Source organism: Micromesistius poutassou (assembly GCF_964030765.1).
Source record: "Micromesistius poutassou genome assembly, chromosome: 7".
Lineage (NCBI taxonomy): Eukaryota > Metazoa > Chordata > Actinopteri > Gadiformes > Gadidae > Micromesistius > Micromesistius poutassou.
Genome location: NC_140277.1, coordinates 1,683,946 through 1,700,105, shown reverse-complemented (window position 1 = coordinate 1,700,105; position 16,160 = coordinate 1,683,946). Strand labels below are relative to the sequence as shown.

At 47.2% G+C, this 16,160-nt stretch overlaps 1 protein-coding gene across 2 annotated transcripts; it reads left to right on the top strand.

The window, feature by feature from the left end:
* Window positions 1-1,075: 1,075 nt before the first annotated feature.
* Window positions 1,076-15,571, top strand: ppp1r21 (protein phosphatase 1, regulatory subunit 21). 2 transcript variants are annotated; one of them, XM_084470084.1, is made up of 22 exons: window positions 1,076-1,676; window positions 2,609-2,677; window positions 3,073-3,219; window positions 3,846-3,923; window positions 4,280-4,444; window positions 5,389-5,447; window positions 5,894-5,988; window positions 6,182-6,234; window positions 6,798-6,947; window positions 7,079-7,180; window positions 7,466-7,554; window positions 8,074-8,210; window positions 8,496-8,588; window positions 9,180-9,307; window positions 9,840-9,992; window positions 10,513-10,605; window positions 11,060-11,332; window positions 12,154-12,189; window positions 12,322-12,438; window positions 13,232-13,330; window positions 13,435-13,563; window positions 14,691-15,571. In XM_084470084.1, exons 1-22 carry the CDS (start codon window positions 1,623-1,625, stop codon window positions 14,718-14,720), a joined length of 2,349 nt encoding a protein of 782 aa, XP_084326210.1. In that variant the 5' UTR covers window positions 1,076-1,622; the 3' UTR covers window positions 14,721-15,571. The 2 variants fall into 2 exon arrangements, with proteins under 2 accessions (XP_084326210.1, XP_084326209.1); XM_084470083.1 differs by having other exon boundaries at window positions 3,822-3,923.
* Window positions 15,572-16,160: the final 589 nt, after the last annotated feature.

Below are 16,160 nucleotides of genomic sequence, written 5' to 3'. Positions count from 1 at the left end.
CTTTGCAAACAAGCCAAACCCCTCTCCACTCTAGCTCCCTGCTAGTCTTTTCTATTATTATAAAGCAGCGGTCAACAAGGTGCTGCATGGGCTACTGGGCTCTGTGTTGCTTTTCAAGGGCTATGCCTGCGATGGAGACGTAGTCAGATGTCCTAACGAATGTTGCCTGCAAGTTAATTAGTCATGGAGGACTGCAAGATGAACAGAACATGACCCTGAACAAGGGCTTGTCTGACTAGCCCGGGGCCTATTGGCACGGCTTCTATTGTTCAATGGAGTCCTGTGTGTGTCTACTGGAGGGGAGGGGTCTCCCTTCTGACTGCCTCAATTCAGATAGAAATCAGAGCAGCCCCCCCCCCTTTCCCCTCTCCCACATGGCCCTAGCTACCACGCCACGCTGACAGTTGCCAGGCAACCAGACAATGCTGGAGCCAATGGCTGTGGTGCATGTGTGTTAGAAAAAGGCAGAGTTTGTGTTTTGCCTGTAAACATCAAGGATCGATGAGGGGGTATATCATCACAACATAGGAGTGTGTCGTTTGTAGAACCCTTGTCTGTGATAATCCCTTATTGTATATTTTTATTGCGTTTAAAGATGATATAATACAATATGTATGCATCCCTATAAATTGAAATTGAGTCATAACTTGAGACAATGGGTAGAAACATTGAATCTCATTTCTATGCTGAGGAATGCTTGATGAGGTCATTTTAAGGGTGAATCCCAATTTCTACCCATTATGGCAGTATGTGACCCACTTCTGAGTTAGCTTGTTGAAAACCAACTGATCAATGAGGTGAAAATCTATGTTACTAATTACTCTATCCATATATAATTATTATATTGATATATAACTCATAATGGAATGCATTGTGTTCCTCAAATATGAGTTACTTTTAATATTCGATCTTTAGCTTTAAGCTTTAATTCGGTTTAGTCCGTTTTAAATAGATTGTTAATATTAATGTTAACAGGCGTCCTCATGTTCTCTGGCCTCCGGCCGCTAGAGGGCCACAGTGGCTTCGACGGCGGCACACTTTGAACCCCTTGATTGGGTGATGTTGCTGTCTGGGTCAGAGGTTTCCGACGGGGCATCAGATGCGGATTAAAAAAAAGAAAGTGTTTTTACGTTGACGGGGAGAAAGTGTCAATGGTGTTCTCCTATTGCAACCGCCTCGGCTGTTGACTCCATGTGATCTGGCCGACGGTGTGCACCAGCCCGGCCCGTCGTCAGCCCGAGCTTGTAGCAGACGCTCTGCTACCGCTGTGCTACGAGTCCGGCGGCGGCTAAACGGTTGCTAATCAGCTCGCTTGGTGTTACGTTTGTTGTTCCATGTCGCGATGCTTCGGCTATCGCATCATAATATCCGGCTTTAGGATAATCACGACCGGGCAGGCACCGTGCCGCTGTCACAATGTATCGACGACCAACGGCAACAGACCACGAAGCAGCCAGTCGGGAGGACATGATCGTTAGCGTTAGCATCGCTCGGTCCAACGGCCGCTTTTAAAGCCGCTGTCAGGGAAACGCGGAGCGCGAGGAGACGCCGACCGCCCAGCGCGAGACCCTTCGCCCGTGGGCGATCAATCTTTAAGACGGTGACTGACGTCTCCTGTAACCATGGCGGCGGACCTCCAGGCCAAGTACAGCAAGTTAGCGCAGGAGTACTCCAAGGTAAAGAAAAAGTGGTGTGTGTGTGTGTGTGTGTGTGTGTGTGTGTGTGTGTGTGTGTGTGTGTGTGTGTGTGTGTGTGTGTGTGTGTGTGTGTGTGTGTGTGTGTGAGTGATCGTGCATGGTACGCATCATGTTTTGACGCGCATGCATGTCCGCCGTCATGGGGCCTATGCAGTTACACACTTAACACGAAAACAACCAAACAAACATGGAAATGACTTCTGCAGTTGATAAAACACGAAAGGATCTTATCGATTTCCATAAATAACCAGGTTGGATAATGGGATAACGCCATGGTTGTAGCGGTGGCATGTTATAATGGTAAGTTACCATGGTCAGTACTCACAACCAAGTCACCATGCATTGGACATCGGCCTTGTATATATAATTATAGACAGAATAGTCGTCATATAATGTACTGAACGTTCATAAAGACATGGTATAGTGCTGAGTTGTGTCGACCCAGTGAGTCACCTGACAGCACGGGGTCTGTCGGCAATTCCCTCGCTATTCACCCGACTTCTCTGTTCAGGAAGTGCTGACACTGCATTGGTCCAGTGTGTGCTGGTTTTTATGTAGAATGTGTTTAAGCTGGAGAAAACAGTTCCACCAATAACCCTGAAACTGATAAATAATTGTATACTTTCTAAGTCCATGTTTATTTTTTGTATTGTAAAATAAACTTCTCAAGTAGCTAACCTGTGGACCGAAAACTGTTGATTTTGCCACGTTTGAAAATGTTTGTTTTCATGGTTTTGAGTGCACATTAACCCCATGTCCAGTCAACCTGCGGCCCTTTTGCTGTTGATTTTGCAAAACGTTCGCACTATCTTATTTTGTCACTTCATGTTTGTAGTGCACTATTGCCCTATGTCGTACATACACCTCTTCATGGGGAACAGCCAATTCAACAGTCATTTCTGTTTCACCAGCTCCGAGCCCAGAACCAGGTGCTGAAGAAGGGAGTGGTGGATGAGCAGGCCAACTCGGCCTCGCTAAAGGTACATGAACAATGTGCATTGACTAGTTAGTAGGAAGTTGCCTGTATTATATTTAATTGTTCAGTGTGGGATGCTGCAGTGCTAGAGGTGCTTGTTATCATGTAGGTGAAAGGTCAAATATATAATAATATGTATAAGTAGTAGAAGTATTGGATGAATACAAACCTAAACCATAACCTTAAGTCTCAATAGACACAAATATGTGTAGATTAGTTATTGAGACTTAAGGTTCTGCTTTAGGTCTATATAAATATGGTCAAATAAATCAGAAGGTATTGGCTAAATACAAACCTAGACCTGAACCGTTACTCAACAGACACAAATAAGCTTAGATTAGAGTTATTGTTGTTTGTTATCAACGTCAACACCACCAACACCACCGACCTCCACTTCAGGACCAGCTGAAGCAGCGGGACCAGAGCCTGAGGAAGGTGGAGCAGGAGATGGACAGCCTGAGCTTCAGGAACCAGCAGCTGGCCAAGAGGGTGGAGCTGCTGCAGGAGGAGCTGGTCACCAGTGAAGCCAAGAGCAAAAAGGGCAAGGTAAGCACCCCCCGATAGCTGGAGAGTGTTATTGTTGTTGTTTTGTTACAGATGTAAACGTGAAAGATTTGGCCAACTGTCGAATCAGTCACTCAGAAAATAAGTGGCAGCGTGTTTCCAGAAAGTTGTGGGGACCACCCATTTTCAGTGTACTTATGGCATGATTGACGGTGCTAACTTAAGTGAATATCTCTGCAGCACAATAGGTGTCTTTGAGATAACGTCAAAACTGTTATTTCTTCTTCTTCTTCTTCGTCTGTTTATAATTGTAGTTCATTTTTGAACGTTTCAATCGAATAATCTTTTAAGCGTTGCGCCGTTGAGGGGCAAAGTTCATCATCATTTAGAGACTAAAGATCCTTTCAATGATTCTTCCGCATTTGTAATGATCAAGAGTGCGTCATGATTTCTAGACAGCCCTTCTCATGTAACAGGAGCCGTGTTAAACTGACTGCGGCTCTCTAAAACCTTGTTCAGTAGTTACGGCCGGTACTTTATGGATACCTGAAGTACTTTTTGAATGGTCTGTAATAACATTGGTTAGGATGGAACTAATGAGTTCCCGTTGACTTCATGATGTCGGCTCTGTCTCGGCCCTGCAGAGTAAAGGAGACTCTCCCTCGCAGCAGGGCTTGCAGACCCAGAGCGTCTTCGACGAGGACCTGCAGAAGAAGATCCAGGAAAACGAGAGGCTTCACATTCAGGTCGGCAGCCCTCCACCGCTTAACTTAAATTATTCATGGGGGGGTTTCTTTCTGAATCTTTTATATAAAGCTTTGACAGTTGAGAACAATGGTCAAAACAATGTACACAGTCTACCGGCATCATTTATGCAAGATGCCTTACCCCTATCTGCTCATAGTGACTTTCATATGGAAAGAAAAACACTGTTTTATTTAGATTAAAGCGTCTGTTAAAACAACTCAATAGTATAAATGTGTGTTGTTCCGCTGGGTGATGCAACGTTTGGGTGTGCTCTTATTTGGATGCTTTCTGGTATTGTTTTGGTCATGTTGTGGTTGGTGTTGTTGTTTATTTCCCCACTGTGTCCCGGCTCCAGTTCTACGAGGCCGGTGAGCAGCACCGGCAACAGGAGGACCAGATGCGGGCGCGTCTGGAGCAGCTGGAGAGCCAGTCCGCCCAGCACCAGGCGGTGGTGGACTGCCTCAACGCCAAGTACGCAGACGCCGTGGAGAGACTGCAGACCGACAAGGCCCGGATGGAGGTGAGTGCCGGAGAATGATGCTTCAATTGTGATGTTTTTTGTTTGTTTGAAGGGTGCAGTGTGTAGAATTGAATAGCAACTAGCAGTTCCACAAACTGAAACCCCCCCACCCCTCCCTTTTGAAGACTACGGTACATTACTGGCCTGTATTGTATAAGATGCCAGTAAGTAGTTCCGTTCTGCAAAAACAGCGCCATTGATCTCAATCGCACCAAAGTCGATTTTTGACAGCTGTAGCCTAAGAAAGATCGGGCATCTCTGTCATAGTCAAGATGGTCAGTGTTCATGATGTAGGAAAAAGGCAGAGGGAACAGCCTATTAACATTTCTGAACAAGCAGACCTCTTATTGCATTCCTAGTGGTAAACTACACATTCATAGACTCCCTACAGAGATTATTATTTATAGATCAATCATCTTGATAGCAGTCGGTGCTACAAGCCGATGTTTACCTGCTCTGCAGTACCTGACAATACGTTGCTCTTGATAGCGTGATGGAAGGCAGTTGTACCGCAAGTTTTGGATACCAGCTGTCTCCGAAAGAGTGTTGGCCTACTTTTAGTTTTCAAACAGGGAAACAACCTCAAAAACCAAGTCTCCAAAACATGATTGTATTGAAAGAATGCACACCCTCTTATTATAATCGCCCTTATCCGCAAACTGAGATTCACTACACTATTTATCAAAGTTTGAGGTTAAACACACTCTTTGAGTTATTTGCTAATGATATAGGATACAAAGCAAAACATGTGCAAATCTCATCTTGTAAAATATGAATGATTACTTGTTGCTGCCCTAAGTTTCCATCTTTTAGCTTTGTGGAGAGGGTGGAGGCAAGCCTTTTTATGTGATCTGCTCCAACTGTCCCAGGTCACTGAGTCTGTGCATGTGTGTCTGTGTGTATCTGTGTGTGTGTGCGTGCGTGTGTGTGTGTGTCATTTGCAGACGAAAGGCCAGACTTTGGAGCATGAATCTAAAGAGTGCAGGATGCGAGCAGAAGAGTGGTTGGTCTTCCTGTTTGTTACCAGTTGATTTAATACAGAAACAGCCCTGGCAGCCGTTTTAGCCTCCAGAGGGCGTCTTATCGGAAATCACTATCACATTTTATATGATATATTAGTTTGTGTGCCTTGATATTTACAGTTTGTTTTTGGTGATTTTGTGATGTAGTGTTTGGACGTCCTTTGCTACAGTCTTTTTACAGTAGTCAGATGTTTAAATGATTGGGATGCTGTTTAATCCATTGATTACTTGCATCAATCAATCCTCCTAGCGTTAATAATAACCTATGCACCACGTTGGTGCATTGTGGGTCGGTCGGGCAAACGGCTGATAATGTGCTAGCATTGGTGTACGATGACGTGCGCATCAAGGGCATTAAGGGCATCAATGCCCTCTGTCACGAGTCTGACCACCTGTGTGTCCTCCATGCCCCTCCTCCCCTGTGTAGTCAGCAGCAGTTGCGGCGATGCCAGTCTGAGCTGAGCAGGCAGCTGAAGCAGAGCAGCAGTGTCATCCAGGAGAAAGTGCCCTTTAACGACACCAGTGAGTCTGCCCCTGCTCACCTCCCTGCTGGCCTAGTGCATGCTGTTTTAACGGGGGGGTTTTAATGTCCCTAAACACCAGTCAGCGATTGCATCCTCTGAAGCAGTTACTCTTGGATGTAAATATTGCAATGCAAGTACAAAATATGTTAAGAGTTGCCCCCCCCTCCTCCTCCTCCTCCTCCTCTTTGTAGAATTTAGCGACTACAACAGCCTGAACGTTCCAGCGCACAATCGAAGGCACCAGGTGAGCGATCCACCACTCTCGACCAAATGTACGGTCGCCATACGTGAAACAAAAATGATGTCATGACTAGGCCTGGGCAATAAATCAATACATTATCGTATTGTGATAGACTTTTGATCAATGTCAATATAAAACACGTTATCGATAAGAGACTGGACCACTGAATCTAGCTGCTGGGTTTGTTGCACAAACACGGTTCCATACTTATTTACAATATTTGAGTGTTTTTCATTGTTGTGTCGACATTGGAGTATTTATCAATGAAGAACAGTGGAAGGTCATATTAAGTGTTAAACAGAAGTGTTTATTTCCAGCATGGTAATTCCTAGTCTTTTTAGGTCATTAGAATTATCAATAGTAATCGATATCGATCAATATGATCATGTTATATCGTGATGTCTTTCTGGCATCACATCTGGCATCACATCATGTCTTTCAGCCTCATGGGCTGGGCAATATGGGCGAGTCAGTCATGACTCACCACAGCCCCTGTGTACGGTTTATATGGGGAATTGTCGCGTGTTGCGCACCTCTGATGTTTTGTGTGTGTGTGTGGGCTCCAGCTGAAGGCTCGTGACTTGGCGGGCCAGGCGCTGGGCTTGGTGCAGGGCCTGGTGGCCGCGCTGCTCAACTTCCACTCCTACACGGAGCAGAGGGTCCACATATACCCCCGCGACTCGTCCATCGAGGCCATCTCCCCGCTGAACCAGAAGGTCTCACATACACACACACATACATGAGAGGCCGATCATCAAGACACACGCACACGCATGCTGCTTACGTATATGAACAGGGCTGTCATTGTCCCACCTCAATTCGATCGCTCTCTGCCCCCCACGTCTAGTTTTCCCAGTATCTGCATGAGAATGCAGCCTATGTGCGCCCCCTAGAGGAAGGCTTGCTGCAACTGCACCAGAGCATCACGGAGGACACGGTCACCGTGCTGGTGAGTGGGGTTCATACGCTGGGATGGAGCCGCTTGATGGACCCTGGGAACACGGATTGGATTTTGATTTGATTTGTTTCCAACTAATAAACAGTAATCAAACAACTGTGAACCGAAAATGCAATTATTACATATTTGAAAAGGAGTGGGAAGAAGTGAAATACTTGCTACTTTGAACATGTAAACCTCCACATTCCTTGTGTGTAATTGCAAAAATACAAAACATCTAATTATAATATACCAACTCTCTTGTTGTTGTAACCTGTGCTCTGTTGACACCGAAAGGAGACTGCAGGAAAGCTGAAGCTCTTTGCCGATCACTTCTCCGCGTACTCTCACTTCCTGCAGAAGATTCTGCCTTACCAGCTGAAAAGGTGAGCACTCACCATGTCTGTGTGGAGCAGAAACGCTGCGTTCAAGGGCACTCGGAATCAACGAGCTGCGACTTGCAGTTCGGAAATTCGGGTGTCATTTCAGAACTCTGGTTTAACCAATTTGACCTCTTCACCGTTAATGGAAATGAAATTATTATGTGTGTTACTAAACGTTTTTAGCACATCATTTGATGTGTAATCATGCAATATGTGTTTGTATTGTTTATATTTCGCTCTGATTATAGCAATATGTGAAATTTCACAGCTATTTAACCAATTAGAAATTAGATAGCCAGTGTTTTTTTCCCTCTCTTCTTCTTCAAACGTTTCCAAAAGAAGCATAAATTGCTGCTGCATATATCTTTTGTAGCCTGCAATGAGCTACAAAATCCTGTCTTTCAGGCATCCATGGTTTCCCCCCCCCCCCATAGTTTGTGATCTCAGAGTTGAGAATTGTTTTGAACGCGTTTCTTGTGGGTCACCCTCCCCCCCTCTGTCTGTCTCTCCCTCTCCCCCCAGCCTTGAAGAGGAGTGCCACGCACCTTTCTGCACCGCCGCCCTTACTGCCAAGAACCGCGAGCTCCAGTGTGACGTGACGTGCATCACGACGCAGTTTGACAAGCTTAGCAACTATATAAAACTTTTGGCCTTACCCAGTGAGTACTGGCTGCGTCTGTTTTCAGATGCACTTTTTTTTTATTTCTTGCATAAATGCATACATTTTCTATTTAAGTCAAATCAAGTCTGGTCCATTTTATTTATAAGACCTTAATCACAGTCTTACGGGCTTTATAGGCCGCATTTATCAAATCCAATTTCCAAATCCATTTCCTATGCCAAGGCGCCGCCCTAGCCTGAACACCCAAGCTATTACACTCTTTTCCACTTTCTAAGAGTCTGATGGGGTAGAGTGTCCTATCGTTTCATTTCCTATGACTCAGGCGTTCGGCAGGGCGCCCTGCCACAGACCAGCATGTCTGCTGTCTTCACCCAGCTGGCCGCCTGCCTGCACAGCCTTCAGGATGCTGTTAAAGGTGGGGGTGACACACACACACACACACACTCACACACTCACTCACTCACTCACTCACTCACTCACTACACAGTTGTCCCATGCCATACGCAATGCGACTTAATCCTCCTCTCACCGTTCGCCGCCTCCCCTTTCAGTTCCAGCCAATCATGTTCAGGTGACGAGTGTAGTCGTGGTGGGGGTGATTACCTGGAAGGGCTAAGCCTCTTACACAGTGGTGGGGGGGGTGCTGCATCATGTGTGGAGGTGGTCCTCCCTTCCTTCCCCAGCAGCAGCTGTGGCAGCGCCAGGCTCTCTGCTCACCCTTCTTATAATGGCGCCCGGCTCAAACCAGGCTTAGTGTCCTGCGGTTTGTCATGGGTAACTAAGAGCACTTCATTTATACTCGGATCCCCCCGCCCCCGTGTGCGCGCCGGCGGGTCATTTTGGCATCCCGTCACTGGATGTGTCCCTGAAATAAACCGCCCCCTCCCTACTCAAGTGGATATTTTAATGTGTGTGTGTGTGTGTGTGTGTGTGTGTGTGTGTGTGTGTGTGTGTGTGTGTGTGTGTGTGTGTGTGTGTGTGTGTGTGTGCGTGTGCGTGCGTGCAGAGATGTCAAAGCACTACAGCCAGAAGGCCAGCTTGGAGGTCGAGCTGTCCAATGTCACGGAGAAGCTGCGCACCACCACCGAGTGCCTGTTGGGGTCCCTGGTTTCACTCACCAACAGCACTAGCAAGGTATGGCCACCGGGGGGCAGAGGCAGCATCTCCAGGGGCTCCATTCGTCTTCCACCTGGAGAGTTTCTCCGTTACCAAACCAATCCCATTTCCTTTGTCCGCACAACCTTTTCTCTTGGGCTATTTAAGGAGAATCAAAGACGATTAACCTTAATTGACCTACCGACTACATTTATCTGTGTTAAGCGGAAGCTACACTCATTCTCTCGTCTCTCTCAATTATCTGTATTATTATTATTATTATTATTATTATTATTATTATTATTATTATTATTAACTCGCTCCTCCCGGCCATGTTGAAATCAAGGGGCCCGCCCTTGAACTGCTACTTGAAGACTCATACACTTCGGTGTATGAGTCTGCTCTCTCATTATGGAAAAGAAGGAATGGTTCAATTCCATTCCTAACGCGCTACACACCACTGGAGAGACTTTGCCTATTGGTGTGCCATCTCTCTAGAGGAGCACCTCTATTGTGTTGACCTGCTCATGGTGTCTGTCAATGGGGTGTTTTCTGTTTGGCTGTTCTGCAGATCGCTACCTTTTTCAGCAACAACCTGGACTTCTTCACGTCGTCGCCGGGCTACGGGCCCAGAGGAGGCACGACGACCCTTGACCCCTTGCAGGCCGAGAGCATGCTGGCTAACAAGAAGAAAGCTGCGTGCTACCTCCACGCCATTCAAAGGGTCTGTGTGATCATGTTATATGTCAAGGTGTGCATGTCGCTGGGGTTCAGCACGCGTATTAGTGCGGTGGTTCGCAACCTCGGGAACCCTGTGCATATGGGGTTGCAGGAGCCTGCTGATGTATGAGCTGTAGATATTTGATGATGCTGTTTTGCTATTAAAAGGATACGCCAGGCTGTCGGTATATTGGCAGGGTGTTCCGAATAGTTGCTTATTCAAACGGAGTGGCAGTACCAACAATATTGTAGTTTGTGTACAAACACACAGGCCCCATTGTCCAGCCGAAAGCAGCTGTTAATATTTAAGTGCTTAGCAGCAAACTAATGAATGACACAAATGATATAGCTGGCAGATGTTGACGGTGTTAAACAATGTGTTGAAGCTGATGCAACAAACAAAATACAAGCAGTCGGGGTCGGCAATACATTTTCAGACCGAAAAAAGTGGTGAATAACATTCAGAACTACTGTATGTGCGTGTCTGCTCTGTGTGTTGATCGGTATGCTTGTGTTGGTTCCAGCCGAGGCCGCAGTCGGTGCCATATAAGGAGGCTCTGGGTAACCGGCGTGTGCTGACCAGCTCCACAGAGAGCCGGGAGGGCCTCACGCAGCAGGTCTGACCCCCCCGCAGCCCCTCCTCGACATCAAGCTCATTCTGTTGCTCAAACATGGTTCATTGATTCACAATTGCACTCAAAAGAACACAACCCCTTAGTCTGGACTTCCTCCCTGAGGCGCAAAATCTCACCGGTGACCTGCCAGTGCCCTAACCCCGCATGCAGCTTTAGTCCAGATGCCGTCCCATGCTAAATGTCATTCCCTCCATGGGGTTTATTTACTCGAGAAGAGAAAATCACAATCTCTGCATTTTGACAGATTCTTTTCTTTTTTTCATAATTCAGTTAAACTGTGGATATTAGCTCTCGAACCCAGAACCCTTCAACAGGGAACACGTAACCACCAGACCAACCTGAAAGAGAGGGTTTTAAATGGCTAAAATCCCTTTAAAAAATACTACAACCCTCCCCGTGTCTCTCCTCCCCGTCTCCTCCCTGTGACCCCCTGCAGGTGCACCAGAGCCAGGACAAGATCGCCCGCCTGGAGCAGGAGAAGGAGCACTGGCTGCTGGAGGCCCAGCTGGGCAAGGTGCGGCTGGAGAAGGAGAGCCAGCGCATCGGGGAGCTGGAGGCCCAGCTGGCCGCCGCCGCCCGGGGGGCCCCGGTCTCCGGTGCGGCCCCGGCGATGGCCGTAGCCCCGACCGACGCGTCCGCGCACGACCAGGAGGACGCGGAGGTGGTGCCAAAGGGTTCCGGCACGGAGCCCACGACGAGCACCAGCCTGGTACGACTACCCCCGCGTAACCGCCCCTCCTTGTCCCGGTGTGTCGGTTCTCCGATATCCAGTCTCTGCTCAACTCCTCTGGAGACGGTTCCCCCCCCCCCCCCCCCTTCCTCTGCGCGCGGGCATGCACGCACATGCTTCAGAACAGGGGAGGCTTGTCACTCCCGCTCTGGGCGTAGTTTGAACACAATCCGGTGGTGCATTGTGCTGATGCGTCGGAAAGGTTGTAGAAGAGCCTTGTTTACAGAGAGCTCTACTGATCGTCTTGGCTACTCGGGCTGAATTCTCCCCCTCACCTATGATTATCTATTTCTGACTCTGAATTTATACATGCAGCCAAAGCTCCCTCTCCAGCCTGTCTCAGGACAGTCAGGTGTGGCTGGACCCACACACACGGACGTGTTAACTCGTTCTATCTTGTCAATTTATCTTTGTATTATAAAAAAAATATGTAAACATGGGCTGTAGAGAAAAGTCTGTCACTAGGATTAAGATCTCTATGATTGCACTTCCTCTTTTTTTAATATATATAAAATACACTTAAAATAAAAAGGGGATTGAATTCAGCACTCAGAACCTCATATTATTCAGTTAACTGACGAGCTAGCTAGCACAACATTGGATATTTTGACATTTCAGTAAGTCCCGGGGGCAAAAAGTAGGAAGAGGTTTTGTTTCCAACTGATTGACAACGTCAACAATTAACCTGGGGGCTCAACAAACCGGCCAAATCCTTTAATAACGTCTCTGGTTAGTTGCGGTTGATGACCCTGGTCTGCGTCCCTGACGCTACGGCATTGTCTGCTCTGTTCCATCACCAGGTCGGCATGCTGTCCACGACGTTCAGCACGGAGAACGTAAGTGAAAGAACGCCAGACAAAACAGGATTCACACCGATGGGGATTTGATTTTTTTTTTTTCTGCTGAAAAGACAATACTGCAGTGTCTACCCTCTTTAAGGAAGCCTTCCTCCTCTCGTGCGCGTGCAGGTCGGCGACGAGGAGTCCAGAGAGCAGCTGATCAAGGACCATTACATGGCCCGGGTGGGAGAGCTCACCTCTCAGCTGCAGGTGTCCGACAGCAAGGCTGTGCACTTCCACGCCGAGGTGAGTCGGGCCCCCGGCTCCCTCTTGCCGCTCTGTCTCAGTGAGGTTTGTTTCAAGCCGGGGGGCCGTGACCCCATGCCTGCACTGCTGCCACAGCTCACACGGGCCCCTGTGTCGGGGGGGGGGGGGGGAAACGATCCCAAATTGGCAGCCAATCAGGGGAGGCTGCTACCCACAACCCCTTCCACCTTGTGACTTCCTCTGACTTATCTTTCCACGGCTATTGCCGCTCACTTCCTCAATTGACTCAGGCGTGAGGTGGACACACGGGGCTAATTATAGGAAACGCACCGACTCACTTTGGTCGCCTTAGGGGTCGTTGGGGACAGGATAGTGTGAGGGCTATTGCAACGGGAGTCTAACTAAAGGCTGCCTTTAGGCGTCCATGGGTGAGTCACTTTGGATAAAAGCGTCGGCTAAATGATTAAAGAGTATATACTATTATAAGCACTGCAATCCTCTTGGTTCAGCGGTGTTGGAGCGGTGAAGATCTCTTATATTGTCTGAGGAGGAAATGTATTTGCAGCATTGTCTGGAAGGAATGAGTCAGAGGCTGGATGGCACTCCGATTTGCACCCTGATGTTGTGCATCTGACTCATTTTGCCACATGTCTGTTATCTGCGTCTTGTAATCACGGCTGCTGGAACAGACCGCATGACGCGTTGTCTGTGGCACCGGAGAACCAAAACTGTATTTTCCCTTTTTAATCAATATCCCTGTCTGACTGTAATGCATTGGAATACAGCCAGAGAACAAAAACTTTGTATTCATTTTTTTTTTTTCCTAATGTAGTGCCGGGCGCTGGCCAAGCGTTTAGCGCTCGCCGAGAAGTCCCGCGAGGCCCTGAGCGAGGAGGTGAAGGTGGCCAACCAGAACATCACACGGCTGCAGGTAGGTCCTCTCCCCCTCGTCCCAACACAACGCCTGTCCCATCCCACACTCAAACCCCCCCCCCGCCCCGCCCCGCTGACACTAAGCCTCCCCGGTGATGACAGGACGAGCTGACCACCACCAAGCGGAGCTACGAGGACCAGCTCAGCATGATGAGCGACCACCTGTGTAGCATGAACGAGACGCTGAGCAAGCAGAGGGAGGAGATCGACACGCTCAAGCTAGGGAGCAAGGTACGCTCACACCCACGGTGGTCCCTGGCTAAGATCATGCTCCAGGGCTCTTAGCCTTGTGTGTATGCACTGTAGGGGTCCACAATGTGTGTATTAAAGGTGATCTCAATACGTGATTTGATTTTAACCAGGTCAATAGTCATTGGATTGTTATCCATAAGTCAATCAATTCAATTGGGGGAGATTATTATGGTACTTTTTGTCGCCGCTCAGTACACGGCCAATGGAGTGTACAACATGGCTGACCAATCACGAGGCATTACTCGTCCGACGGAGCCACCCTAGCCTCTTGAGATCATCCAGTTATTCCCTCGGCTGGACCGTAAATGACGGCTGCGTTACTTACTTACATACTTAACGTTGTTCAAAGACAATCAGAGTGACGCTCATGCTCTCTTCACTCTTGCTGAATCCAGTAGGAAGTACAAAGGATGTCTGCCTGAACTCACACAATACACAAGCTTGTTTTAATTCAACACACAGAAGAGACCAGTATATGGAAATGCAATTATACACGTGCTCTATTGTCACATGGTCTTTCACTAGCATTGGTATCTCACTAGATTAACTCTCACATTGCGATAGTAGTTTTGCCAGTCGCTGATCTGAAGATGCCCCAAAAACAACGACATCAAAGTTTAAACTTTCTACTTGAAAAAGTCTCTTATCTCAATACGATGTTCTTCCATAACACACTCCTGCTGTGGGGTCCGAACCAACCGTCCACCCCCTTTGGTCGTCTGAGGTTAATCCGTAAAATGGTTCTTAAGATGATCAAAGTTCACCGCCGGCTGCTGGACCTCTGCAGGAAGTGATGGGAAAAGCACCTGTAAGAACGGCCAGAGAAAGTAATTTAGAGAGGGCCGTAGTGGAGCGGCCTGGGGCTAGAAGAGAGCAGCCGCGTGTGCGTGTGCGTATAAAGTTCATTACTGGAAGGATAGATCGCCAGAAATGTTGGGTGTTGGAGTTAAAATACCAGCAGAAAATGTGGGAATGGGTGGCCCTTATATATTCGTCTAACACCATGTTGTCGGTGGGCCACCACTTGATCTGCTCCCGTCTCTTTTGATGTCTAACGAGGAGCTAAGCATCTCTCTCTCTCTCTCTCTCTCTCTCTCTGCTCTTAGGCCAACGCCAAAAAGAACAAGGGCCGCTAGGGAGGCTGGAGCCCTTCAGCCTCGCGGGGCGGGGCATCTGGCCTGCGGAGGCTTCCCATTGGCTGCCTGGTTTACAGGCTGGGGACATCACAAGGAATCCCATCCACGTCCACCGTGGAGGAGGCGGCCGTGATGCAGACGGACACATGTCTTTATGTCTACCAGATGTCCTATATAGCTTTTTTTGTTTTGTTTGTTTTTCACAGCAGTTAATTGTGACTGAAATCATTTTGTATGATACTTTCGTGAAACCATAGCGAAGCGGTTTTGTCACGTGTGGGAAGCAGGCAATTTTAGTTCCCTTCAGGGAAGGATGGAGATGAACTGTGAGCGATGTTTTCCTGAAGTCCAGACTTGAAGACCAAACTCTGTTGACGTGTGTGTGTGTGTGTGTGTGTGTGTGTGTGTGTGTGTGTGTGTGTGTGTGTGTGTGTGTGTGTGTGTGTGTGTGTGTGTGTGTGTGTGTGTGTGTTAAAGACGGCAATTTGTATTGTGTAACTGGACATGTGCAAATTTTATTTGGTAGCAGAATGTGTTTGCCTAATCGTGAGCCTGCTCAAAGAACAAATGAGGGGGCTTTTATTTCTAAAGGACACATGTAATTCTACATATAATATCCCTGTTAACAACAATTAAATTACACTTGATTACATTTTACTCTAGACAAGTTGTGTTTTCCATTGGGTTACACCACACTGGATGTACAAATGTCAGTTGCCGTGAACTAGCCCTGTTGTGTCCGTTTTTATCACCAAAGGGTGTATGGATGTACACTAAACACTTGTGTATAATGTCATGCTCCATCGTGAATGGATGAAAAAGGGGTAATTTTGAATATAAACACATTTTAAATCATTAAATCCATTGTACTGCTTGTTATTGTTTTTTTTGAGCCACTAGTGACAAAAGAACATGAGGAAATAATTAGCCATATTACGTTAATGCTTTTAATGCTTTGTTGCAACATATTTTTCAAGGAGAAGAAGTCAAGTGTGAGCTTAGTAAAATTAAAATCAGGAAATTGTACCTTTTGAAAGAACATATTTGTCTAACACCCCTTATGTATTGCAGTCTAATTTGCGATAGGTTATTATTTACTTAAAAGCTTTCTATTTTCAGAATAGTTCTGCGGTACACTAGGATATGATCAGTAGCCCGCCCTCCATAACCCGACGTCAATCTCGACACAATAGTTCCTAAAACCCGTGACCGAGATGAGCAAGATGAAGGGGATTTTAATACCACTACAGAGAGTACAAAGTCATGCAAACAAAAGCGAGTCTTCATTAAACACGACTCAAAATAAGCTTCCACTGTTAAAGCCCTGCCCTGCCTCTTTAACGGGTCATGGGGAGAACATAGGGTTCAGGGAGGTGCAGAGAGGGCATCCTCCCCCGTTCATTCCTTGACAGGGCTGTCCCGTTACAACACCAGAGTGTG